This window comes from Dermacentor albipictus, chromosome 1 (genome assembly GCF_038994185.2).
Source record: "Dermacentor albipictus isolate Rhodes 1998 colony chromosome 1, USDA_Dalb.pri_finalv2, whole genome shotgun sequence".
In the NCBI taxonomy this organism is placed as follows: Eukaryota; Metazoa; Arthropoda; class Arachnida; order Ixodida; family Ixodidae; genus Dermacentor; species Dermacentor albipictus.
The window spans coordinates 173356613-173383641 of NC_091821.1; the positions used below are offsets into that span (position 1 = coordinate 173356613).

Here is a 27029-nt window from a genome sequence, read left to right on the forward strand (position 1 = left end):
GGATCTTAACTGAGTCGACTCTGGGAATTTTCTGCCCATTATTCGCGTATAATGCCACGGGTAGCTGGTTGAGGGGTGTCAGACCCCGAACCCCTTGCCTTGCGGGTCTGTAAAGCAACAGCTCCGATTTACTCGTAGACAGCTTGAGACCCGTGTCCGCGAGGTAAGCCTCCGTCTCGTCCAAGGCCGCTTGTAGAGCTTGCTCCATTTCAGCGAGGGAGCCCCCTGGGCACCAGATCGTGATGTCATCTGCGTAAAGTGCGTGACCTATGCCCTGGAGGCCGCCCAGCCTATCTGATAGACCCTTCATGACGATATTGAAGAGCAGTGGCGAGATGACTGATCCCTGAGGGGTACCCCTAGCTCCCAATTCGTACACGCTCGACCGAATCTGCCCCACCTGAATAGTAGCAGTTCTATTCATGAGAAAGGACGCATGGAGTTGACATGGAAGAACCACACGTGGTTAGTACAAATCCCCCCCCCCCTACGACGCGCCGCATAATCACGTTGTGGTTTAGGCACGCAAATCTCCAATATTAAGCTTAACACATTTGCTTACTTCAAGCCCTGTGTTGTTCCAAGAAAGCCAGCTTAGTAACCCATGTTGGCAAATCAACACGAATGTCGGTCCAATATTTCCTGCCTTTTTAATGGCAGTGCTAATATTGTTTGTTGCACGTGCAAACAGGGCCAGCCTTGGACTCTATCACAGTGGCACAGCCAATATTTGATTCACGCTATTCATCTTGGACCATCATTGGGCAAGCAATAAGAATGGCACAGCCAATATTGTAACCACGCTGTTAACCTTAGGCCATCGTTGGGCAAGCAATCCGAATGGCACAGCCAATATTGGAACCACGCTGTTAACCTTAGGCCATCACTGGGCCAGGAACTGCCAATACGTATCCAATATTGGCCCGAGCTGACGTGCCGCCTGGGCAACATCAAATTCTACCGTTTTCCTTCAAGGCCTCACGAAGCGGAGCGTCGGGCGCGCTGGATAACTGCAGTTCGTCGCGCTGGGTAAGCGAAACTTTGCGCCATGCTAACTGCTTCGCCTGTCTTGAAGCTTGCTTATCTGCGTTGCTAAAATTCGGTCTTTTGCACCTACAGTCCCGACGGCAAACCGTGGGAACCAGCGCCGAACACCAGGATAATTCATGCTTTCTACAACACAAATTGTCTAGTACGTCTTTACATAGGCAGCTGTGCCAAACCAAGCAGCAAAGCAGCGAAATTTTTTGTTTTGTTTTTCGGCGCCTATCTGAGCACGGCGTTGTCGTCAATGCGGCCAAGAGTGAACTCGGCGTGCCTGAGTTATCATTTCTGGGCCACATAATTTCGAGCTCAGGAGTACGGCCACACCCACCTAAAGTGCAGGCCATACAAGATTTTCCACTGCCAACCACGAAGCGTCAACTACGTGGATTTCTCGGATTGCTAAACTTCTACCGCCGCTTTGTGCCTATATGCGCCCATACCATACAACCGGTTTACGGACCTGCTCAAGGTAACGCAAGGATCTTCGAATGACCTGCCTTGGTGCGAAATAGCGAAAAGGGCTTTCAACCAAAGCAAGCAGGCCTTGGCAAATGCGGCTCTCCTGGCATACCCACGGTCAGGAATTCCCCAGTGTTTAATGGTCAATGCCTCAGACATAGCCATCGGCACCGTGTTGCAACAGCTGGGCGACGGCACATGGCACCCAATTGCATTCTTCTCGAAGAAGCTGACACCGACTGAGCGCCGCTACAGCACCTTCGAGTGCTAACTGCTGGACGCCTACTCGAGTATACGCAACTTCCGGCATTTCTTGGAAGGCGTCGAGTTCTTCATTTTAACCGACCATAAGCCGCTGACCTATGCTCTCCGCCCTATGCATTCGGGCGGTGGCACGCACACGGCCCGTGAACTTCGGCAACTGGCATATATCTCCGAGTTCACGGCAGACATCCGCCACGTAAAAGGGAGCGACAACGTCGTTGCCGACGCCCTGTCGCGGAGCGCTACAAACGTCGGCAACGCTCCAGAAGGAGTTAACTTCGACGCGCTGGCGGCAACCCAAAGAGAAGCCGAAGAGCTAAAAATCCTAACAAAAACGGCCCTCAAGCTACCGTGGACGCAGATTCCGGGATCAGGCGACCAGATTTGCTGCGACACCTCCACGGGCAACCCACGCCCCTTCGTGCCTGCCAATCTACGTCGCCGCATTTTCCTTTCTGTTCACAAGCTATCGCATCCTGGAATCAAAGCTACGCAAAAGTTGCTCACAGCAAGGTTCATCTGGCCAGGTATCAACCGAGACGTGCGTTGCTGGGCAAGAGGATGCATACCGTGTCAGCGTGCCAAAATTCATCGACATACTGTGACCTCGTTGGCAACGTGCGCGCCTCCAGACGCGCGTTTCTACCACGTACACCTCGACATTGTCGGACCTCTGCCGCCTTGCCAAGAGAATGCCTATTTACTGACGTCCATTGACATATTCACGCGCTGGGCGGAGGCCATACCTATGGCGGATATCACAGCTGACACGGTTGCCCGCGCCTTCTTGCACCACTGGTTGCTCGTTTCGGTGCACCATCTATAATAACAACGGACCGTGGAAGGCAGTTCGAATCATCACTTTTCGCCAGCATTACTCGTTTCATTGGTGCTTCTCGCATCAGAACAACCTACCACACGATTAGCAACGGCATGGTGGGGCGTTTCCACAGCCAGCTCAAGTCTGCGCTCGCCGCAACAGAAGAGCGCAGCTGGATAGAGGCACTACCACTGATCCTCTTGGGAATCCGGACAGCTGTCAAGACAGACATCGGCTGCAGCGCAGCCGAACTGGTCTACGGAACGACATTGCGCCTTCCAGGAGAATTCTTCACGGGCAGCCCGTAAGACGGTTGTTACATGCAGCCACCGCAGCCTACGCACTTAGGCTACGAGACATAATGGAAAACCTTCGCACTACGCCACCGCGACGGGCAGCCCCACGCGCGGTGTACTACGTACCATCAGAATTCGCTTCGTGCACACACGTGTTTGTGCACCACGACGCAGTTCATCGGCCACTCCAACCACCGTATAACGGGCCATTCCGAGTGCTGCGTCGAGGTGAGAAGCAGTTCACTATCGACATGCGCGGTCGCCACGAAGTGGTATCACTCGATCGGCTGAAGCCAGCGCGCATTGAAGAAGCAGACACCGTTTCACATGCGCCGTCATCTCTGATACCACCCTCCAAGGCTCTACTCGTGCAACCACGCCAAGTCTCGAGGACACGCAGTGGACGAGTCTCCAGGGCGCCCCGTCGTATGGACTTGTGAACAATTTAAATCGTCCTATGAACGTTCGCTAACTCACTAGGAGGGGAAGTGATGTAGCGGCCTCACGGTCGCGCAGCAGCAGCCAGACACCCTTTCTCCTTTTGACTCAAAATATTATCGTGGAGTGTGCGGGAAAGGGAAGTGGTGCGAGGGTGTGCAACCGAGCCGTAGAGGCTGAACGAACACAAAAATAAAGTCGGTTGTTGCTTGTTCTTCAGGGACGCATCACTCGCTTCTTTCTGCCGATTTCCAGCCGCGCTCGCCTCCCGCACTACAACTCCATCGCGGCGACCGCGCGCAGTGGCGTTCACTGTACGTATTCGGTAAAGAGATAGCGCCTCTAAACGATTCTGTGCTTTCAGTTGGCCCAAGGTTATTATTTTAACAATAAAAATGTTCTCTTGTTTTGCGAGTACTTACAGAAATGTCCATAAGTGCTGCCGCGTGGTTTTTATTGAGCGCCTGAAGCCAAACCTACGAGGAGCGCGTCGCGTACTACGCAAGGGCGGCGCTTCCGACAGATGACGACTCCGTAAGTCCTCGCCCCCAATAGTTCTAACAAGGTGCCTACATAAGCTTTTTGAGAAAATTACTAACCGGCGCCTGATCCATTTTTTTTAAAGCAACAAGACACTAGATCATTTGCAGTAGCTTCAGGGAACATAGATCCACAACAGATAATCTTGTCCGCATTGAGAAAATATCCGTGATGCCTTTATGCACAAACAGTTTTTCTTATCGGTATTTTTAGACAGAGAAGGCATATGACACTGCTTGGCATTTCGGAATCCTTCGTGATCTAGCTGGAATGGGCGTCCGAGGCAACTTGCTAAATGTGATTCAAAATGATCTGTCCAAGCGCACATTTCGTGTTCGGATTGACAACGTCCTGTCCTGTCTATTTACTCGGGAGACTGGTGTGCCACAAGGTGGAGTGCTGAGCTATACTCTATTTGTTGTAAAAATGAACTCGCTCCATACTATCATACCACATACAACGTTTTATTCTGTATAAGTGGATGATTTCCAAAACAGGTTACAAGTCATGTAATCTTAGTATCTGCAAGTGACAAGTGCAGCTTGGCCTGAATAAATTGTCTAAGTGGGCAGACGAGAACGCTTTTAAACTAAGCCCTCAAAAAAGTACGTGCATTCTCTTCTCGGAAAAGAGAGGTGTAATACTAGAGCCCGTTGTTGACCCTAATGGAGAATGGCTATCTGTGAGCCATGAACATAAATTTCTAGACCTCATTTTAGATTCTAAACCAACTTTTATCCCACACTTTAAATATTTGAAAACGAAGTGCTTGAAGACAATGAATCTATTGAAGCTCTTGTCCCGCACATCTTGGGGAAGTGACAGAATATGCCTCTTGAGCTTGTACAAAAGTCTTATACGGTCACGCCTTGACTGCAGAGCCATTGTCTATAACTCTGCCACGCCTAGTGCTTTGAAGATGCTGGATTCCATCCACCACTTGGGTATCGTATTGCTACTGGTGCGTTGAGGACTAGCCCCGTAGAAAGCCTGTTCGTTGAATCCAACGAATGGTCTCTACATCTCCAAAGGACATATATTTTTTACGCCCTAATGAAGAAATCAGATTTCCATCATCCATGCCATTCAGTTATTCGTGACTTGTCCACAGCCAGGCTGTTCCGTAACTGCCCAGGCACTAGACCTCCTCTATCCCTCCGGTTGGAAGCACTGTCCAAAGAAACAGGCGCCTCACTTTTACAGAATGTCCTAATGGCTCCTATGGAGCTTCCACCACCTTGGGAGTGGCAGACTATCGAGTGTGACGTCTCTTTCACAGAAATATCAAAACAAGCACCTGAGGCACATACATTCACATTTTCTTGAACTGCAGGAGAAGTATTCTTGTGCTGAATTTTACACACATGCTTCTAAGTCTCCTTCTGGTGTTCTAGGACCATTGTTTTTAATATACGGTACATTGAATCCCCATACATGTATTTTTACAGCGGAAGCATATGCAATACTCTCTGCAGTCAAGCACATCAAGTAAACGAATCTCACTAGCGTTATTGTGTTCACAGACTCATTAAGTGTAGTCCGAGCCCTAATGAGTCTACGAAAACATAAAAAAAAACATCTTTAATGAACTATATGTATTGCTATGCTCAGCTTATAGGGCTAAAAAAGTCATCATCCTAGGCTGGGTACCTGGCCACAGTGACATAAAAGACAATAAAGCTGCTGACGACAAAGCTACCTCAGTACCTTTTAGCGACACCGACACAAACACACCCATCCCAGCCACTGATCTTAAGCTATACTTACGTCGCAAGCTGAAAATCCACTGGCAGAAACAGTGGAATACTCGGATATCCACTAAACTGCACTTGATCAAACCCAAATTAGGGCACTGGATATCAGAGAAAACATCACGATACAACGAAGTGCTCCTTTGCCGATTAAGAATAGGACACACTTGCGACACTCATTCTTACCTTTTGATGGGGGGGTATCCTCCGACTTGTAGTAAGTACAGCAAAAAATCTCACAGTCCTGCATGTTCTTATTCAATGTCCTGCAATAGAAGCAGAGAGGAAAAGGTATTTCCCTTCTGCATGTCGCGAAAATATACCTCTTCACCCGGCATTTTTTCTTAGCAATGAACCACTTTTTAAATTGAAATTAGTCTTAGTTTTAGCTGAAGCAGACACTTTGAAAATCATTTGACCAGGTAATTTTTAGCACACAACTAACAGCCATTGTATTCAAGGGCTCTCTTGAAGCTCTAGTGTCACTGTTATGTTTTGTTGCATTAAGTTTTCAACAAAATCCAATTGCTTTTACCCACATCAGTGCCATTATTTTAGTACCTATATGCTTTATGTCATTTACAGCAAGTTTCTTAAGCCCTTTTACAGCCATGTCACATCTACCATGAGGAATTCCTTGTCCATACCATCCGTAGTACATCATTAATATTACCATGTGTCATGGCGCTCTTTGGCCGTAAGTGGCCCTTGTGCCATAAAACACCACACATCACCAAAAGTGATATTTGGTAGCATCTGTTGATTACTTAGCAGGCCACATGTAAATAATTATCGGCAAGGGGTAAAAAAGCTGGAAAATTAATGCTTTTGGATGGATTTTGAACATATATGGATGCCGTTTCCAGGAAAAAAGCTTAGTTGAAAGTTGGGGCTTGCGCTGTATATTTCATGTGCCTTCGTGTCCTCATCCTCTCGTATCTCTTTGGTCACTTTACGAGCAAATGTTAACCAATTAGACTGCGTGCTTGCCCCAGAATGTGCAAAGATATTTAAACAATGATAAAGCAGTAGCACAGAGAGCAGAAACTCAGCTGATGTGTCTCCACAGGCATGGCTACTCCTACAAGTGGACTGACAAGCACCGAGATAATGTAGCAACTCTATTCTGGCTCTATTGCTTTCCACGCTTTGTCAGTATCCCTAGCAGTGCTCTGCCTACATAACCACCATGATCGGCTTAATGTGAGCGGTAGATAAGAAGGGTACAGAATCGAGCGAAAGGAATCGTTACATTAGATCGGCCTAAATGTATGGTTGAGGCTTTGTGTACTTCTAGAGAGCCGTAGACAAAATGCCGCCTAAAGTGCGGTTAATGTCTGTAGTGCCTACTAAAGTGTGGTAAAGATGCAGTCAATTGTACCAGAATATGTGCACTCCATAACAAAGACTTGCAACTGATTAACAACCATCCTTCTTTAACTCTTTCCTTCCTGCTAGAAATGTGCCGATTTTCGGTGCTTTTATGTTTTAACATTTTATATCAAGGTTTAGTAGGCCTGATCACTGGTGTTTTGAATTAATGTAAAGCAGTATTAATTTCTCAGACACTTTTTGAGAATTCTTATGTAAAACTTTTGAGAAGCACCTTAAGGAACATGAGTCATAATTTGCTGTTTTCAGTATTACTGAAGCATAAAAAATCTGATATATATGAGATATGCACCTGGTTCCTGTTCCCAACTTTTGTAAGAAAATGAAAAAAAAAATTTATTATGCAGATTTGTTGCCCATGCTATGTGGAAAAGCAGTAGGGAGCATTTGTTTTTACACATTGCAGCAGGAACCTGGTTCGTTTCATGCTGCATTTTCTCGGCTTGTGAACCAATGGTTGTCAGGTCAGAGAGCATGCAGAAGCCTCCTCATACTTTATTATTGCACCCGATCAGCTTTTCTGTGCAAGCAAGCTGGTCTAGTGCATGCACAATTGGCAATGGAGCCTGCACATGCTTTGTTAATTTCCTGTAGAGTACTGTTAAGTAATGTGGAGTGCTGCACAATATTGTACAGTAATGAATAAGGGCACTTGTGCAGGCAGTGTTCACAATGTAAGAGATTAGACTGCTAGTCAAGCTTCAGCCGTAGGTCGGTCTAAAATTGACTATGTGCCCTCATGCAAGTGAAAACCCTACACAACAGGTGAAATAATCCAAAATGCAGAAAGTAAAAGTACTGGTTACACAGTCAGATAATTTGAGTCCAAAAGCTGTAAGTGGCAAAGCAGGAAGGCATCCAACCAATTTGGCTCCCATGATAGATGGGTAGCACAGAGGTCTTTTGTACCTTTACCTGCAGCAACACATTGATGAATTAGCTTTGCTGCATAGCATGCAAGAGTGCTTGCCACAGATAGCGAGAACTTGCAGGCAACGCCTGTTACTGTGTGTCAGAAATTTGTCACTCCACCCCCTTTATTTGTAAAGATCAGCAACACTCATGAGTGGGACTGACACAAATAATCATGGAGTCCAAGACTTGTAAGTAACATACAAAGACATTATCTTTATTGGAACACTAAAAAGTGCAATAAAAACCCCAGCCCAAAAGAGCTCAGTATTCACAAGATAAAGAATGTTTTTGTTTTTTTCATGGTCAGTGTAGCTATCATACTAAAAACCTCAAATACACCTAATTTCAGTATTAAAAACACGAAGTTATTATGGAAGTTCACAAAGTAATTCATAGAATATATGAGCATAATTTTTTCTAGTTGTTTTTAAGCACAACGATACAATCCTCTTTCTAGTATAGTCTAGCTTAAAGGTCACACCTTTGTAAATTGCTGATGTTAAAAGTAGTATCGCATGGGCTTGGTCACGCAATCAGGGTCAGAACAACTTTTCAATATGTTTGTATTCCAAATCTGCCATTAGCCCTCTGTGATAGGTTACAATGGCTTGGGCCCAGCCCCTGTGGGCACGGCACCCACCCATGCGGGCTGGACCCGAGCCATTTTAACATATCACGGATGGCTAATGGCAGATTTGGAATACAAAGAGATCGGAATAGTTTTACATTACTCCTGCCCAGATGGATGGATGAGCTACACCATTTGCCTAACAGGAGGAAATAATAAATACAACTTCATTATTAAAAACGTTTCTCCTCAAATTTGTATACAAATGTATGATGTGGCTAAATCTTGCTCTGCCTCAGAGATCAAAAATGGAAGCAGGTGCAGCACCAAAGTACATATGCTTTGAAAGCAAGCTTGATTAATATATGGCATCACACACACATGCGCCACACACAAAAAAGAAAATGACCAAGAATCGCACAGCTGATGAATTATTTCCAAAAATCACAGGGCAAGTTACTGAAAAATGACTGCAAAAAGGAAAACAAAAGTGTAAAAAAGCAAAACACATGAGGTATGTCACATTTTCAAGCAAACATTACATGAATATTCATAAATTAGGCATGTACTCACATGAATAAGCAATATCTGTAAATCTGCCTCAGCAATTTAAACCAAGTGAGCAGAACATTGGACAAGCTGGTAATGATATAAAGTGAAGCCCACTTATAACAATGTCACTTGCGAAATTCCTATTACCTACAAAACTAGGTAACTATAACTATGTGTGTGCATCTTATGGTGCTGTTCTCTTGCAAAAAACATACTAGCCCTTTCACTTTCTTAACACAGTAACATTCTTCTCTATGCACCCGATTCTGCATGTCAATGCTTCTTGTATTTTGTTCACCTGCTTGTTATCACACCTTGCATGACACAAGGGCAGCCTTGCTTCTAGCTGCATTTTCACAAAATTTATAAAAACTTATTATAAAACTTGTAGGCATGTGGTTAGCAACTTAAGGTGTACTTGCCTTTCATCTTTAGTGATCCTTTTGGCACTATTTCACTTTCAATGTCTTGCAATGCTAGACTAGTTTAACTGAAGTATACACTAAAGTGCTTGACTTTTAAATATCCTAAGTTCTACAGTGCACTTCGAGCAGAACTGATATGGCAGATTATATGCCAAGTCCTTCACAAATCACTGCAAGAAGGAATTAACAAGAATACGCTTCATACAGGCAACCATGGCTGGTCCAAAAAGTACCATTTGTTTAGATTTTTATTAGTGCCACTGGATTTGATGGGCCTAGTGTGATCACGTACATGACACCTGCTTTCTTTTTCTTCTTCTTCTCATTATTATTATCAGTGAGAAAACATAAATAATAGTTAGAGACAGGCTGCCCTGCCTCAAAGGGAAGGGCATAGGAATGTACATCCCTGAAGCAAATTGTCAGAAACACGGCCATCAAATATGAACTCTTGTCAGCCGCCTTACAAAATGAAAACTGCAGTTTTGGGCTCCTCATTTGAAAACACTAAAGGGCACTGTTCATCTGCACTTTCAAAACACTTTTGCTACATTTCTTAAATCATTTTAGAAGGTACACTCACTGCAAATATTCTGCTGAATCAAAGAATCCAATGCGATATTCAGGCTCATCATAAGTGGGCTCAACTGTCTAATGTTGAGCAGCATGAACAAAGACTTATAAAGGGACAGGACAAGTGCTGACTTATACTAAATTGATTTGTAGCAAGTGTGTGTGTTTACATGGTGGCAACTATGACTCTAGGTCACCTTTGCATGATGTGCCTGTGCTTTCCTGACATCATGCTTATTGCAATCATGAGATAGCCAAAATCACTTCATATAATGAAAGGCGGGACCATGTGCATTAGTTAATTCTCAGTTTGAAATAGCACTCCTCGAAAGGGGCGCAGGACTAGTCAGAATAAAGGGACAATAAAAGCAACAATTAAAGGGTTACACTGATAGATTACTATTAAAAGCAACAATTAAAAGGTTACACTGATAGATTACTATTTTAAAATGACAAATGTGCCACTATCACCAATGACAGAGCTTCCTTGAATGACAGAAACATGCAAGCATCAGAAAGGAATAATGTCACCACTTCAGTAATGCAGAACTAATTGCTGCTGATGTATACTATCCTGACAACAATTTGAAAAGAGTAGCCAAGCACTGATGACAAAAAGAAAATTATAGAGTACTTTGAACATTAAAGACAATCTGGGTTTGGTCAATTTTACATACTTTTTTTTTATAGAAGGACACACCAGTGCTACTTCTTCACACAGTCCTGCAAGTGCTATTTGCAGAAGCGCAGCGAACTCTTTATGCTACCATGTCACTTATCAACAGATAACAGAAGCGCCTGGCACCAAAGGTTGGCAGACAACCTCACAAGGCTCGATTTGAATTAAAACTCCAATCAGATTTGACAACCTTACTCAACCTCATTATCTGGGCTGAGGTCAGGCCTTCAAGCTCTATCTCATTTTTATAGTAAACACGTAGTTCCTTGTGTTTACTATACATAAATTTATGTACATACATTCTGATGCCTCAGATACAGGAAGTTTAAAATTCTTATACGGACAAATAAATTCAATGTTTTATGAAAAAGTTTGTTCAGTAGGATATTTTGCCGGCAAAACATGATATGTCAAGGCATCTTATAGCTTAATTCTTTCAGATGCCGCTTGCCATATGTAGAGAAAAAACAATTTTTTTTTTTACCATTAGCCACCTAAGTAGGGCTCAGTGAAGCTATATAGGTCAGTGGCAAACAAGAAACTACCATTGTTTATGTTTTACAGTTATGTACACAATGGCGTACAAAGCTTCATGGCGGTTACAAAATTCAGCAATGTATCTCAGGCATGGAAACTGTAGAAGTAATTCTGATCTTTTGTCAGACAGAGTGGCACACCTGAATAAACCTCTACAGCACTCCAGTCTTGCTCACATTCACACGTTTTGTTCGAACACGATAGGCATTTGTCACTTCAAAAGTAACTTTCAAGATGAAGTTAGGCATGTACGCAAAGAAGTGTGTGGCATTGGGGTAGGCTTTCGTGCTGTGCACCCAGCGCAGCGTTGGTGGTTGTGGTAAGCGGGTGGTGAAGAGAAGGCACTATCTTTCAATTATAGTTTTATTCACAATTTTCAGCAGTACTAAAGATGCCTGTAAATTTTACACCTTGCACATTCTCTTCATCCACGTCTTCAATGCAAGTGGAACTTATTAAATCAACTCCAGTAACATTACTCCCCTTGTCGTCACTTGAGTCGACTTATGATAAGTTCCTGGACCCATTTTTTCCCCAGAGCTTGTCAAGATTTTTCTCACAATATGAGGACGCAGGCAGCACAACAAATGCTGCAGAAATGTACGAGCGGTTCATTCACTAGCCGAGTGTTGCCCTGCTCTGTGCTGAATGCTGCTTTGCGTAGAACGTTCAGAGTCGTTCAGAGTCATCCACCATGACACTTTGTACACGTTTGTGACCATACTCAAATTCTGGCATGGAGAGGACACCCGGTGCACATGGGTGTTGTAATTTCGTCTTAAGACACTCTCATGATTGTTGTATCAGCGGATATTTTAGGAGCCTGATACTGTAGCTATAGACAATGCTGATTTTGTAAAAATTTTTAAGAGCTTATCTGGTGGCGCCATACCGCATACTGCCATGCAGAATACTTTATGTTTGTTTAATCCACATTCATTAAATGACGCAGTAAAGTGTTTCACGACGAACAGTGGAGAATACAGCTGGAACCGTGAAATTGGCTGAATCTGCAACACACTCGGAGGAAAAGGCTGCGAGCTCACAATGTACACAACTGTGTACATAGCATCTTAAAGGGATATCTAACCAACACCTAAATGTAGACATGTTTCTAAAGATGTAACATCAGAGGAACGTCTACAAGTTTCCGCTGATGAATGAAGCATAAATATGCACCTCAGCAGCTACAGAAATATTTTACCTCAAAACTCAATATTGTTCAATCTCAAACCTCACTCAATCTCAAGCTCATGTACGAGGTTGATATAAAAATTGTCAACCTCACAAAATTTCTAGCTGCCACCAACTGCACTTCAACTTTTCCTTTACTTTGTGAGGTTGAGGTCATAATAACATTGAGGTCAACCTCATGAAGTCCGGACTTTCCGAGGTTGCCTATGTTTTCCTGCTACACACTGATTGGTGTGCCAACCCAGGAATAATGTAAGTTAACTTGAGTCATAAACATCCTCATCTTCAAATGTGAACTTCTGGGCAACTAAGTCACTATCTGGCACAAGTCAAATGCTAGCTAAAGATTTTCAGTGACATAGCCTATCCCTCTAGCTAGACATATTTACCCTAGCAGCAAATTTCAATGGTGAATTGAATAACATTTAGAGCATCAGTTGATGCTCTTTTTAGAGAAGCCTGTTTCCTTGGCAGATTGAGATTGCCAGCTGTGGGTTACAATGGCAGATTGAGAACAGCCATCATGCGGAGAGCACTCTGCGAAGCCGTCAAGACTGCTAAGCCATAATAGGTGGAGCAGACGAGTACTAGCTCTGGTAGTGACACAATGGTGCAACTAAGCTTTCCTCTGTATTAAAGGCAGTTACTGTGCCTTATTTTAGAGTGCGGCTCTTAGGCACCCATTCCTGTGGAGAGCGTCGGTGTCACTTGTAGCAGAGTAAATGAGCACATTAAAAGATGAGAGAGAATGTAGCACGCAGCGTGGGGATGAAAAAAGCGGCGAGAGTGAAGAGGCGTGAGGAGAAAAGCGAAGGAGGGTATGGTGAAAGGGTGAGGGGAAAGCAGAGTGCTGGCGGTGACCAGGCATGCGGCAAGTGTGGAAACAAAGCACTAGCGTGGGCTTCGGACCCAATGCACATATGCTTCTTCTCTTCTGGTTCTGTTGCCGCTAGAGAATGCATTCCGCGTGAGCCACGCATTCCCGCATTCCTCCCTTTACGATTTCTTTCTGAACAATGACCAACACAACCGGTGGAAATGCTTCATCTGCCGCTGCTGCTAAATGAGCTGCCCGAGCAGAGGCTCAGCACCACTGCCGAGTGCAGCCTGTCGTTCAGAATCAAATTCTTTGCCACAATATTTCACGAATTCAAAACACCTAAACAGCTGCGGTCAAAATTCGCACTAGAGTATTGTAATCGTCGGTGAAATGTTTCTCATTTCAATTATAGAACCCCTTACTACTACTAGTAGTAGTAGCACTTACTACTACTATACTACTACTATACTACTACTACTGCTACTATACTACCACCAGTACTAGCAATTGTATCCTAATCATGAATTTGGAGCCATTACTCTACGCTCAAGAGAGGAGCTAACCTGCCAAGTTGGGCACCTGCTTTAAACAGGCTACTGGAACTTGACATTAGTGTCCCTTTAAGCATTGCCTTCCTCCTATGATTTGGCTTTTGCAGTAGTGCCATGGCTTGGTGCTTTTTTTTCTCCTCCTGCCTTTTTCTTGCTTTCATCTCAATCGTGGGCTTAATAATATGCTTTTTCAGAGTGCTTATTTTCTTCCATGTAATAAATTTACATTTTAGCCAGCATTCATCCTGTCTGCTTCTTTTTCAAAGTGTTTGTTGATGCTGCTTACCATCATGAGATGAGGTGCCTTGCATCTTGAGAAGATTGCTCTCAAATGGCTACCATAAGTACGGCTGAATTGCACTTAGAGTAGAAACATCAACAATTCCTGAATGTAGAAGTAAAACAGTAAATAATATAACAACAAAAATTAAGACTAGTTACTTGTGCTTTTAGTAGTCTGCCTTTCATGTATCAAAGATAAGTAGTCATCTGACAATACACCTGAGAGGCTGCTTTCATACACACCAACAAAATCTTTCTGTGCTAAAAATGGCACTAAATGTGTGCCAAGCATGCTCAACATCACAAAAACTGATGCATAGCGTCATCCTGAAGGTGCACTTGCTTGCTGGCACCTAAAGGTCAGCAGAGTTAAAAACCAGGAGTCCATCCAGTTTGCACAGCTTCTTTCTGCCTTTGGCACATTGGCAAGTTGGAGTCGTGGTCAGTTCTCTCACACATGACCATCAAAAAGCCATGCCAACTCCAGACGTGTTACTGCTGTGGGATTCAGTAGTTAGTATCTGCTGGCCTTGCAAGTCCAGTAGGCGGCTAACACACTGCACAGGTACAGCAGAGAGTTCACTATGCCCAGAACCTGGAAGACAGCAGCATTAAACATAAGTATCACACTATTATATTTCAAAGTCTCTAAAATCCCTGCTGAGCATATTAATGCAGCTTCCTCGCACAGCCCTGCCACATGAAATGTGTAGCACAACTCATGACTCCAACGAGGATTAATGGTCAAGCTAGTATGTGTAGCATAACCACTGATGCAATACTGCACTTCACTTTTATCATGATGTCCTCCACTGTTTTATTGTGATAAGAGAAAATTTGAACATATCTTAAAGGAATCAATTGTAGTCATGTTTTCAGTTGTTCACTTTCATGCATGATACTGAATGCTCTCACTATGAGGACTGGATTAAATGTTTTGCACCTAAACATACAGGAATCACTTCAGAATGGTGAATAATTGTCCTCAACAAGAGTTAGTCTCTTTGATTCTTCCTGCCAGGTTTCAACTGTCTGTGAGGTACTTCCCAATGACAGGGCGAGTAAATGTTAATCATTATAACTGGTCATCACTATGTCTGGAGCTTCAGGAGTGATGACTATGTCACAGATCACATGACTTGCTAGCTGTTTGTGAAAGGTTTGTGTGAGGTACATGTAAAATTACCTTGAAAGGGCTATGTGACATTTACGGAGACAAAAAGAGAGAGAGAGAGAAAAATACACAGCAGGACTCCACCCTGCAATGCACAATGGTGAAGAGCTGGGTTGCTAGGGTGCACCATTTTGACCCAGAAGCCAAACAACAGCTGAAACAATGAAAATGTAACTTTCCAATTCCATGAAGTTGTAATTGCAAGCATCTGAAGGAAAAGCCATGGGATCTAGAACCTTCTTGGATGCTCCTGATGGTAAAATACCCCCAGAGAGGCCTGACAAACAATGCCAAGTAATACTCAAGCATTTTGATCTTGAATGTGGAATTATCCTCCAGGACAAATGCACTCTGCTACACAACATGCTGTCTCATGCAGTCAATCAAAGCATGTAACTTTGAAGTATTACTGCACCTGGCTTAACCACGTGATCCCTCACCATCAGGCTAGCATGTTTACAGCAATGAATAAAAGCAGCCTTAAAGGAATGCATTTTCCAGCGGTTGATGAATGAATGAACATGAATGAAAAATTTCTTTGGAGTAACTGGCAAAACTGCGGCAGAGGTGGGAAAAGTGAACAGAAGGACAAGGTTGAAAGAATTATGAAGTTTTACCCCCAGTCTTGTACAACTGCATATAGTGTAAGTGCAAAACCTTTCATCCGACTGCCGAACAACGTTAGACCACACACTACAAGGATGAAAGCATACTTTCATCCCAGCAGCTGTATTACTGCAGAGCGTTTTACCTATGAAATAACAATTATACATAAAGTGGGTATGCAAGCCAACAAGAACTTAATGCAGTGGGTCAGACCTACAAACCGACAAGCTTGTAATTGGAAATGTTTCATGCTATCTAAGATGATAAAGCTACCAGTAGCTTTTTGGCACATGTAGCAGTACTTTATCAACTCATCCCCAGCCAGCCACAGACTTCCTCAAGATTGCTTTAAAAGACTGAAATGTCCTGGTTTCAGTCCTACATTTATGCAAAGCAACACACATATGTTATTATTACCAAAATCTGGGAGCCCAATTTGATTATTATAACTGGTCACCACTATATCTGGAGAGAAGTCTTAAAGGGCCCCTGAAACGGTTCGGACAAATTTTGTAGATGCATAGGGTGCAACTTAAGTGGAACATTCACACCACAATTTAAGTGAAGCGTTACGTATTAATGGAGCTACAAGCGATTACAAGTTACCCTCCTCCCTAGCCATGCTTTTCCTCCTCAACTTGTTCGCCGAGCCAATGAGGCTAAGCTCTGCTTTCACTGGTTCTGTGTCACGATGCAACGTCACATCGTGCACTTCCGGTTGGTTTGGGGCCCACCCCCGCCCGCACGAAACCTCTCCGCTAGCCGCTTGGCCGTCGACTGCAAGCGAGAGCTATCGAAGCAGCATGTGTTGCGAGCATTCTGTTGCAGCGCCGAACGTGTCTGGTATTCTGTTAGCCACGCACTAGCGGAACGTTTTGACTGAACGGTGGAAGCATAAACTCAAGCTGATGAAGGAACTTTAGCGTAGACGTACGTGAGCTGCCTGATCGGTCTCCACGGTCCAGCAACCCGTCGGCGCAGAGCTTAACCACCCAAAGAAAGAGCTAATATTGCTCTAACCAAGTGTAAAACATTATAAACATTTACAAAAACAATGTGTTAACGATTACACTCCTGCAAAACATTTACACCAGCAGCCAAGAAGAATACATTTTGTTACTGCTACTGTGTCCGGTTGAGCTCTATGCCGCCAGGTGGCTGCACCGTGCAGACCATTCACATTTGCGCTTCTGTTCATCCCCTGAAATGACACGCAAGGGGACACGGCCAGGCCCTGTCCCCTTTGCGCTTGTGTTTACCCTAATACAGGACTCGCGAAACGCTATTGTGTTAGTAATCTTCCGGTGTAAAGTGACGGCCACAATCGCGCAAATCCTGGCGCCGATCGGATGGCGGCAGTCCGATGCACTGCAGCCAGTCCGTTCGTCTACTGGCTTGCAGAGGAACACGATGTCGCAGCTTGACACATTGCCAGTCGCTACGTTTGCAGTCCACAACGTAACAAAGTCGAATCATAGCACTCACGAAAAGACAGACCGACACTGACGGCGGAGCTCTCGTCAAAGACGGAGCACGTTGTAACACAAGCAAACGACACTTGCTGTGCGCCGGAAGTGCTTAAGTGTACTGAAAAATTGTTCTTGTGCATTCCCTTTATGTTACTTTCTTCTTATAAAAACGAATTAACTAACATTTAAACTATTACGAACATCATTTGTCTACCATAAAGTTGGAAAAATTATCGATCACGCGCCCTGGTCAGCCAATCGGATAGCTCGCCCCGCTGACGTCATATGGGTGATTTCAGTCATATGGGTAGGGGCGGCTTAAAATTCCGCTGCACAGTGTGCTGCGATCAGCAGCGATGAGCATTTTTAAAACCTTATAATAAATTACACGCTTTACGCAGAGCACTTAGATGTGCCATATAATGATCAGAAGAACCTGCTCTAACGACTCAGTACATTTGTAGAAAATAATCAAAATCATTTCAGGGCCCCTTTAAGCGCCTTAAGGAACATGTATGCACTTGGGTAATGGTCGCACTTTTCTTTACTATCTTGGTGGGGCGCAGTCACAAAATGTGTACACCCTTTAATATCACTCAGCCATCATTCACTGCTTTAAGAAGAAGAATGAAAAGTTAGCGTGACATGAATAAACTTTTTTAAACAACATAATTACACATTGTTGTCATTAATTGAATGTTTCTACCAGCATATCACTTCCTTTTTCAATGGCAATAACTTGATCTTTTAGTTCATGTGTAGTGGTCCATAGGTAAAGCTTCGTCACAGTTTGACAGTCACGACTGGCTGCCAAAACCACGAGTTTGCACACTTATGTTTGGCTGCTACCAAAGAAGCACATAGATCAAACTTCTCATGTTTTGTTGCTTCAAATTGTGTACATGCAATTACAGGGACATGAATCATAACATGAAACCTGCCAACAATCATCAATTAAATAGCGAGCCTTTCCTTTACAATATGATCTCAGCTTCAGAAACTGTTACACACAATGCAGTTCATGGCAGCATGAAACCGCAGAGTGCCTGCACAGATGGTATCACACTGAAAAGGCTGCTGTGATGAGCAGACCAGATGATTACACATGCACTGGGCTTGGAAAGCAGATGTCAATTAGTAAAGCTGACAGTTTTCTCCTGCCATATAATTAACAGCAACAATTAACAGTAATTAACAGCAGTCTTAACCATGACAGCTTAAGACACTCAAACTGAAACCACTCAACTGAAAAATTTGTTAAAATAAAATCAAGTGTATGTTTAGAAATTATACGTTGTTCTCTATGACTGGCCCCTCCAAACTTGTGTCTGTGCATCAAATCCAGTCTATGGTTGGCAGCAGCCATCATGCAGGTGCCCAGCCTGCTTCCAGCTGGCATGGTGTGACCCCAATGTATAATAAGTGCTTGTAAGGAGTAAAGCTGTCATAAGAAAGTGATGGCATGGTTGTGTTCTCAATTACTGCAGTGGACTCCTGTAGGCCAACGGGGAGCTTCATCATGAGGGCGGTTAACGGCAGATGCAACAAGGAAAAGCCGCATCCAGCTTGTAACAGTAAGTGAGTGAAATATAGAAATTATAAGCAGCATCAGGTAAGACATGCTAGGGAGCAGGCTACTTACACTCAGTTATAGTAATAAGTTGGAACGAATTATAACAGTTATACAAAGTTATAACGAGAATGAGTGGGCTGCTCAATATTGCATCGAACTCACTGCATTAGTGTTCTGCTTCATGTTTCTCCTTAAATATCTCGATGTTCCTAAGCACCATGAGGTATATTGCAACAAGGGGTTTAAGTCTTAATTACTGCTTAATGAAAGCTGTTATAGTCAGCAAAGCCCAACAAATACAAAAATGTATAGCCTTGTCTCACACACATCTGTGTTTACCTAATGTTAATTCCCACAACTGCTGTACATTTAACTTTATTAATAAGCAATTCTAGTCCACGAGACTGCAGTAAGCTTCTCTGCCATTCTTGTGATGAGCCACAGATGGCACTTCACAGGGAACAGCACTGTTGCACCACGTGTGCTCCCTTATTTACTACAGATTCTTTGAATGACAGCCCTGCAGTGTGTTGCATTGCCAACACGGTTTTCATAATTGCATCTTGCAGTATATCCCTATTCTGTCACTTGGATACCATCGCATGTGGGTATTGCTGGCAATGAAAAGTCTCACTGACTGGCTTCTCAGACAAATGAGTACAGCAATCATCCAGAAGTTTCCTGCCATCTTCACAATGCTCATCTGTCAAACCATCGCAATATTCTCGGACAGCATTGTGATTAACAATATTAAGCAACAAGGTCATTTCCTCCGCATCCCAATGGCCGTGGTTTATCTCACTGCCTTTAGTGTTCATTGTTATAATGCTACTCCTTCTTATGAAATTATCACATGAGAATATTACGAACAGCAATTTGAGAAGATCATGTTGAGAAAACTTGCAAAAATGTGAGTCCCGTCTTTCATGTTGCATGCGCAGACCTTGTAACACTACCACTTGTCAACCTCAAGAATGTGGTCCCTAGGCCAAAAAGGTTCGAGAGTCTTGCTCCACATATATTATATTCTGGGGTTTTACGTGCCAAAACCACAATTTGATTATAAGGCACACTGTAGTGGGGGAACTCCGGATCAATTTTGACCACCAGGGGATCTTTTAAGTGCCCCTAATGCAAGGGACATGGCCGTTCTTGCATTTCGCCCCCATCGTAATGCGGCCGCCATGGCCAGGATTTGATCCCGTGACCTTGTGCTTAGCAGCGCAACACCATAGCCACTAAGCCACCACGGTGGGTAGTCTTGCTCCATGATTAGCAACAAAAGTTGTATTATTTGAATATTATTATTATTAAATTATGATTTGAATTATTACTTTAACAGTTCCATACTGTCATCATCATTGCCATCACATAAAATCATTACTTCACAGATTTAAATATTCCTCAGACTCTAGTGAGTATTTGCTTCCCTAAACTAATTACTGCTAACTGCTGTCTGAAACTCACAAGTACACAAAGCATGTGAGGTCATAGCCACTTGTACATACTCGAAAATCTCTCAAATCTCCAAGCTGCAAGGTACTCCTGCAAATCTTAAGAAAGTCCTCTAGGTAAAGACATCAATTTCCTAGCTGATAACTGCCACTTCTTATCGTGTTTCTGCTACTGCCTTTTTCTGCCTAGAGTTTTCGAAGAGCTTAGTCTGCTCCCAGGGTTCACAAAGTGATTCCTCACAACCAATATTCCAGAGCCCTGTTCTGACCTTCTTTATCTATTGTGCATTATTCGGCGCAGCTCAGGGAATCGCCCTCGGCTCTGAGCAACACACGTCTGATGTAATGACTTTCACCACATTGGCACAGCCAGTTATTACTGCAAACAGATGAACGAATGGGCACACTAAGCCCAGTTTTTAGGTCATAACTAGCGCTCACAGTAAATGTGACTGTATTGATGATATTAGCTGATTTCCATCAAGTATGCCATGTATATTCTTTCGAAGAACACAGCTGTAAATTCATAATAAGCAACGCAACAGCATATACGAAAAAAAACCAAAAAAGTGTAATCTGCCGTGAATACATCATTCTCTGCTCAGATTAACTAGAGTTACTATTCATTCCATAACAACAACAGCTACCTCACATTATAGTATAAAGATATTTGGTAGTAAAAGTTTGATACTTTCACCTACCGAGACAGTCACTTTTCCTTGAAATATGTACTCCTTGTACCTAGAGCTTGGTTGGTGGTTCACTCCCGATGACAGCAAAACTAAGCTGCTCCCAATGCAGATAAGGAAGTGTGCCAGGTTTCCCATCACATCCTAAAAGAGGGACACTTGTCACTAAGCATGCAGCAGCAAGCTTTTTGAAGACAGCACAGCTAGCTAGTAGCAGTGAAGTTCAGAAATGCTTGTTTAAACCACTATTTCAACTCACTTGCCATTGTGTAGAAGGTTATTACTCTGGGCAGAACCATAAATAGCCAGCAGAGAATTATCATCACCAAAATCAAGCCCTCTTACAGGGAGGTTGTGGCATTTTGCTTAAGTGTATATAACCTGACACACCATAGGAGGTGACTGCTTGTGCATGTTATTAAATTTTTATTTTCAAGGTTGAGAAGTTAATAAAGATGACATATCTTATTATGAACCTTCTTGAATGCTGTTAATGCCATGTAACATGTCACTACAATGCCAAAGAGTTGTTCAAATAAAAGTTATTTTAATTTGCATTTCAAGGCAATGCAAATGAGACTCCTCTGTTGGCTGTGCACACAAACTGTTCACCAAAAATGCATCACTTTGTTAGATTTGTAAGGCACACACAGCCAAGGCTAAAAATAATAGCACCGACCTGAAAGCCAAATTTATGAAAGTAACCATCACACATATACAGCATGACGATCGAAGAAGACAAAAGTAAATTTAAAATAGAACACTTACCAAAAGGGATTTTGACAGAGCCAGTGCGGTGGCACCTGAGAGAACGCAGCAGAGGAACAAGAGACCATTCATCATGAGTGCACTGAAATTGCCCAAGATGAACAGTGTCTCATCTGTTGTGCCCAAGAAGCCCCAGGAGACACCCCTGTAAGATGGGTTGCAGTACTCCAGCATTAGCTGTATGCACAACACGTTCAGTGCCTGCAATAGAAAGAGGACCAAGGCAATCAATAATATTTTATTTAGAACCATCACTTGGGCATGAACAATGTTCTCCCTCTTTTATTTTCTTTATGAAGGCCAAGTGACACTCAGAGGCAGGACACACATTTTTGGCTCGATTCTTTTACAGCAAATATTTGCATGCTTTGGCAAAATGAACAAAGCTCTTCGAAATAATTTTTTCTCTCACATCATTTTACTTCAATGTAGAGGAGTGAGAGAGCACAAGGCCCAATGCTTATTTGCAGTGACTCTCTACTGCAGTTTTTTGTCAGAAAGTATAATTTGTGCAGACATGCAGTTTAAAGAAAGAACTTCTTTTCTTGCTTAAGCTCCTAAAAGAACGGAAAATAGAGAGCAGTGGAAAAGTAAACGTCATTGAGATATCTGAACTATTACTTGCTAACATCCAAAGAAAAGCAACCTATGAGTAACCCGGTTGTTCTTTCCAGAAAAGTGTTCATTACCTCTAATCTTTATTTGCCAACCAAACATACAAGTGGCGAAGGTAAGCAGAACACAGCAAGAATAACAGGAGAATGTAACAAGCATCATGTCAATTGTAGCACTTTTGTGCTGGGAGCAAGTTCAGGGTTCTGCTAGTTGTGGCTTTGAAAGTAAAACTATACGTACACAAAATGGAGCCTTGTGCATAAGTATTAGATTCAGTTCCGGTGAAAAGCATTGCTTACGTGTTGGCATGCTCCGACAAAACCAGTAAAATCAGGTCAACACAGTAGAAGCACAATGCACCGACCCATGCATCTTCTAAACAAGCAGGTAGCACCAAAAATGCTCTTTTACACTTCACACATGTGCAGTAGTAGTTTTTTCACAAGCTACCCACTGCAACAGGTGTGTTCCTGAGAAGAAATGCACATTAGAGGAGCCAATGACACAGGAGTTAAAATACTTGCACAAGTGTGCAGCTACATTTGCTGGACGATAACAACATGAGTCATAATAGACTATTTACTGTACACTTCTATTTAAACAATATAATTCTATACCGAACTATTGCACTCTTTACAATATCACAGTCAATAGTTAGAGCTTCTGCACTCTGTACTGTACTCATCTGCACAAGAGAGATAAATGGAGGGCTGCAAAGAGCAGTTGCAGGTTAGATTATCATGGGTCATGGCTTCGTACTATGTAAATCGCATTGTATATAAGGTGCCACTAAAGCTCCTTTATCTTTTGCCAACATCTATCATACTTACTTATCAAATTAGGACTGTGAAAGTACACACTTATTTGTGTTAATAATACATTTGCACTATTCATGCACACATAAACCCCCAAAAAGAGTAGAAGTGAAAATTACCACTTGTGGCTTTCTTGGTAACCGGTCACCTGTAATTATAACTGCAATTCTATTCATATGCTACAATAATTAGTGAGCTTAGAAGAGTGAGCATGGCAGACATTTTAGCGGTATTTGGAAATGCAAGTCCTGTTATGTTCATCTGCCAACTTAGTATACAAGACTTTGTTTGAATAGACGGCAAAATAGAAGAGAGAGCCATGAAGTTACTGGCACAGGGGATCTCACTTGCAGGAGACGAGAGGGAGACACACAGCACAAGCAACTGCAAACCAAAGCAAACTAGAAAATGGCAACTTGTAAGTAGCATACCCAGCGACAACCTAATAAATTCAGCACAAACTTTGACCATAAAACTACACTGCAGCTGCCCTATGTACCACCATGCTCCAAAGCAATAGTTCCCGAGGGAAGCCAATATTCAAAGAAGTCCGCCTCTGCTGTGATATCAAGGAAAAGAGTGAACTGACTAGCACATCAATACAAGTTCTCTTAGAGTTGGACATCAATGCATCTATCACAGCATTATTACATTGTCGCCAACTACAGTGGCTTGCATAGGACAAGCTTCAGCTCACTGCCCATGTTCCAATGAGTGGATTTGCTGAGCAGCCAGGATCCCTTTCTTTGTTAGGGTAAGGCTCAGACCTTGCTTAACTACCACTTCTTATAAGCTCTTGCATGCACTTCCTATTGTTTTTGGATCAGGTTTTCAATTCTGTGCAAAACCAACAGTATTCATGAGATTTATTTGGTCTTGGTAGAATGGTGTCACAAACATGAGATGTGGAAGAGGAATCCATTAGATGGGAAAATTCTGAATGACTACAGCCACTTGTACAAACCGTAACAGCATGCCTAAAACCTAAAGTGAGAAGTGGCCGTACACAAGATATTGCTAGCATACCACCAGCACCAAGTAAGTATTGTGCACAAATTAAATGCATAATTAAAGCATATTGACCAAGCATCTTAATTCAGTAGTATGTAACTGTAATATATATATATATATATATATATGAACGAGAAGAAATGGGGTTAACCTAGGGGCTCAATTTTTATTAGTCATGTCATAAGAAGCCAACAAACACTGACACCAAGGACAACATAGGGGAAATTACTTTTGTGCTTAATAAATGAAATAAAGAAACGATAAATTAATGGAAATTAATGTGGATGAAAGAACAACTTGTTGCAGGTGGGAACCGAACCAAAAGCGAAGGTTGTGGGTTCGGTTCCCACCTGCGGCAACTTTTTTCATCCGCTTTCATTTCCATTAATTTATCGTTTATTTCATTGATTAAGCACAAGTAATTTCCCCTATGTTGTCCTTGGTGTCAGTGTTTGTTGGCTTCTTATGATATATATATATATATATATATATATATATATATATATATATATATATATATATATATATATATATATATATATATATATATATAAAGCAATAACATCATGACGAGCTTCGTATCGCGTCTTTCGCAATAGGTATACTCCGTGCGCTTTGAAACAGCGGTATACTGGTGTCACAAGGGCACTTTTGAAAGTATGCCGAGTGACCGGAATATAAAATTTACGAAATGTGTTCGCCATGTCAATAAAGCAATAAAATATTCTCGTTTTGCACCTCAACGTGATTTAATTAAACTGGGATAGGCAGGCTCTCTCATCCAATCACGATGAGTTGAAAAAGGGTTCCTAGGATCAGGTCCACCAGGAACACAGTTCAAGATTGTTAACATACAAGTCTCCACTCGTAACGGCGGTTAAACGAGGAAAGAAACGGCAGCGCGGTTATATGCTCAAGGCGGAAACAAGCGTGAAAATACTTTCCTTACGTTCATAACGCATTATCGACTGGATATACTTGAAAGTAAGGTGAGCGATAAGAGCAATAATTATTACCATTTCTATAAGTTTAAGCACTCCAATCAGGCTGAAGCAGTAGCGGTAGTTCAGCCCCAACATGGACTGCAATGTTGCATTCCCGTTCGATGAGACGGGAAGTAGTGGCTTGTTGCTGCTGTCCATAACGGTCACTACGCTCTACACTTTCTAACTTGTAAACGCAAGCATGATTCATGCCTGCTCCACACGACAGCCCACGCCGAACAAACACAGCGAAGCGTTTCGCCGCGAACACGCTTCGTATGCACAAGTGGAAGACATCAAGATCAGTCGCAGTTTCGGCTGAAGGAGCGTCAAATTTCTATTTATATTAATCACGGAACGACACATTATCAAATGATTATGTTGCGCAATCGGCATGTGATGCAACGAGGCCGTATACGACATACGACCATAGATAGGACGCTCAACCAAGCAAAAATAAATCGAAGACGTTAAAATAAGACAACGGCAACAAAACGTTATATTGAGAGGCGACGTGCCTATAGCTAAAGCTTTTACGGCGACGTACTTATCAGGAAACCACAATGTTGTAAAATCCGTACGATATTTACATAGGTATCAGTTTAAAGTAACAAAACGTAAAGTAGTTTTTAAAAAATTCTTTCAGCTTCCTCAGATTACGCAAACACACGACGCGCAAACAAAACCAAGTCTCGAAGGCCATAATTTTGCGTACTGCAGGCGCCGTAAGCGACGTGTGACCGCCTTGTTTTGAACATAAATGGTAACAAATGTGTGACTAGCTGTGCTGACAGGCTCAAGATAATTCACCACAGACGCGGTTTTATTGCTATCGCCATAGACAGTGTCCAAAACCCGACGTCTATGACGTGTTTGGCTCCCAAATTCGCATCCGCCGCATTCATCCACCAAAGACATAGCCTTTAAGATTCGCATTTTAAATCCAGAGGGCTCAACCCTACGGTGATGTGTATGGCGGACGGACCTGTTCTTCCGGGGCTCTGGGCTCTATTCTGGACACGCATGGCGGCTGCACGGCCGCCATTAACCGCCATGTTTACTCTCTGATTGGCTGTCGAAAGATCACGTGTTTTGAAATTTGTGCCGGGAAGCGGAAGTATTGCAAAATGCAATTTTGCGTTTTCATCAAGATGACGAAACGTGACGTGGAGCTGCAAATGTTATGGACTAATACATTTTTTTGGTCCTTGGCAGATATATTGTGATGTTAGCGCTTCAAAAAGAATGTGAGCGGTAGCGTGCAGAAGCCAGTGCAATGCATCTGCAATTGCGCGAATATGTGGTGGCGATTCAAGATATGCGCCATGCCAGCTTGCTGATTGGCTAAAGGAATATCTCATGAGGAGCGTCACAGGAAGGGCTGTTTCGTAAACGTCATTTTGACGATGCGTGACGTTGCGCAGGGCCGCCATTGCTGAGATTTTCCGCCATAATTTTTGCTGTGACGAGCCGCGCGAATTATGCTAATGGGCAGCCATATGCAATGGCAGCCGAGAGGAATGCGTATCGCCACATTTTCCCCGTCGTTTGGCGCCGCGAAAATCTTTTGTTCATAACGCATGCTCATAGTATTTGCATCGCTCTCGGGTGGTGTTGGCATTTGTGTTTTGGGCCATCGTTTTTTAAAAGAACGCCTAAATACGAAATAATATTGGTTGAATATAGCAAACTTTCAGCAATGTTGTCCACTTTTCACTGCTGCATTTGTATTGTAATCGAGATTAATGCCTTTTCGCACAATCAAAAGT

At 42.9% G+C, this 27029-nt stretch overlaps 1 protein-coding gene and 1 long non-coding RNA gene across 3 annotated transcripts in view; one reads left to right on the forward strand and one right to left on the reverse strand.

Annotated features, from left to right (window-relative positions):
- The first annotated feature begins 917 nt into the window (after nt 1–917).
- The window catches only part of LOC139052438 (uncharacterized), a 48505-nt gene continuing 22393 nt past the window's right edge, over nt 918–27029 (forward strand). The window contains exons 1-2 of one of the 2 annotated variants that reach the window (XR_011509902.1): nt 918–1029; nt 18840–18926. This is a non-coding gene — a long non-coding RNA (uncharacterized lncRNA). Of the gene's footprint in view, nt 1030–18839; nt 18931–27029 lie in introns of both variants that reach the window. The other variant, XR_011509903.1, reaches the window with a different exon arrangement.
- On the reverse strand, nt 8116–25731 carry LOC139052436 (uncharacterized). Its single transcript, XM_070529529.1, has 4 exons — nt 25294–25731; nt 21837–22037; nt 21081–21212; nt 8116–14698 (listed from the first exon to the last, which is right to left on the reverse strand). Exons 1-4 carry the CDS (start codon nt 25417–25419, stop codon nt 14618–14620), a joined length of 540 nt encoding a protein of 179 aa, XP_070385630.1. The 5' UTR covers nt 25420–25731; the 3' UTR covers nt 8116–14617.

Coding starts and splice junctions, on each gene's coding strand:
- LOC139052436 (XM_070529529.1), bottom strand. CDS start 25,419: ATGGACAGCAGCAACAAGCCACTACTTCCCGTCTCATCGAACGGGAAT. Junction 21,213..21,836: donor CTCTGTCAAAATCCCTTTTG/GTAAGTGTTCTA, acceptor TCCCTCTTTTAG/GATGTGATGGGAAACCTGGC. Junction 14,699..21,080: donor AAGGAAAAGTGACTGTCTCG/GTAGGTGAAAGT, acceptor GCTGTCTTCCAG/GTTCTGGGCATAGTGAACTC.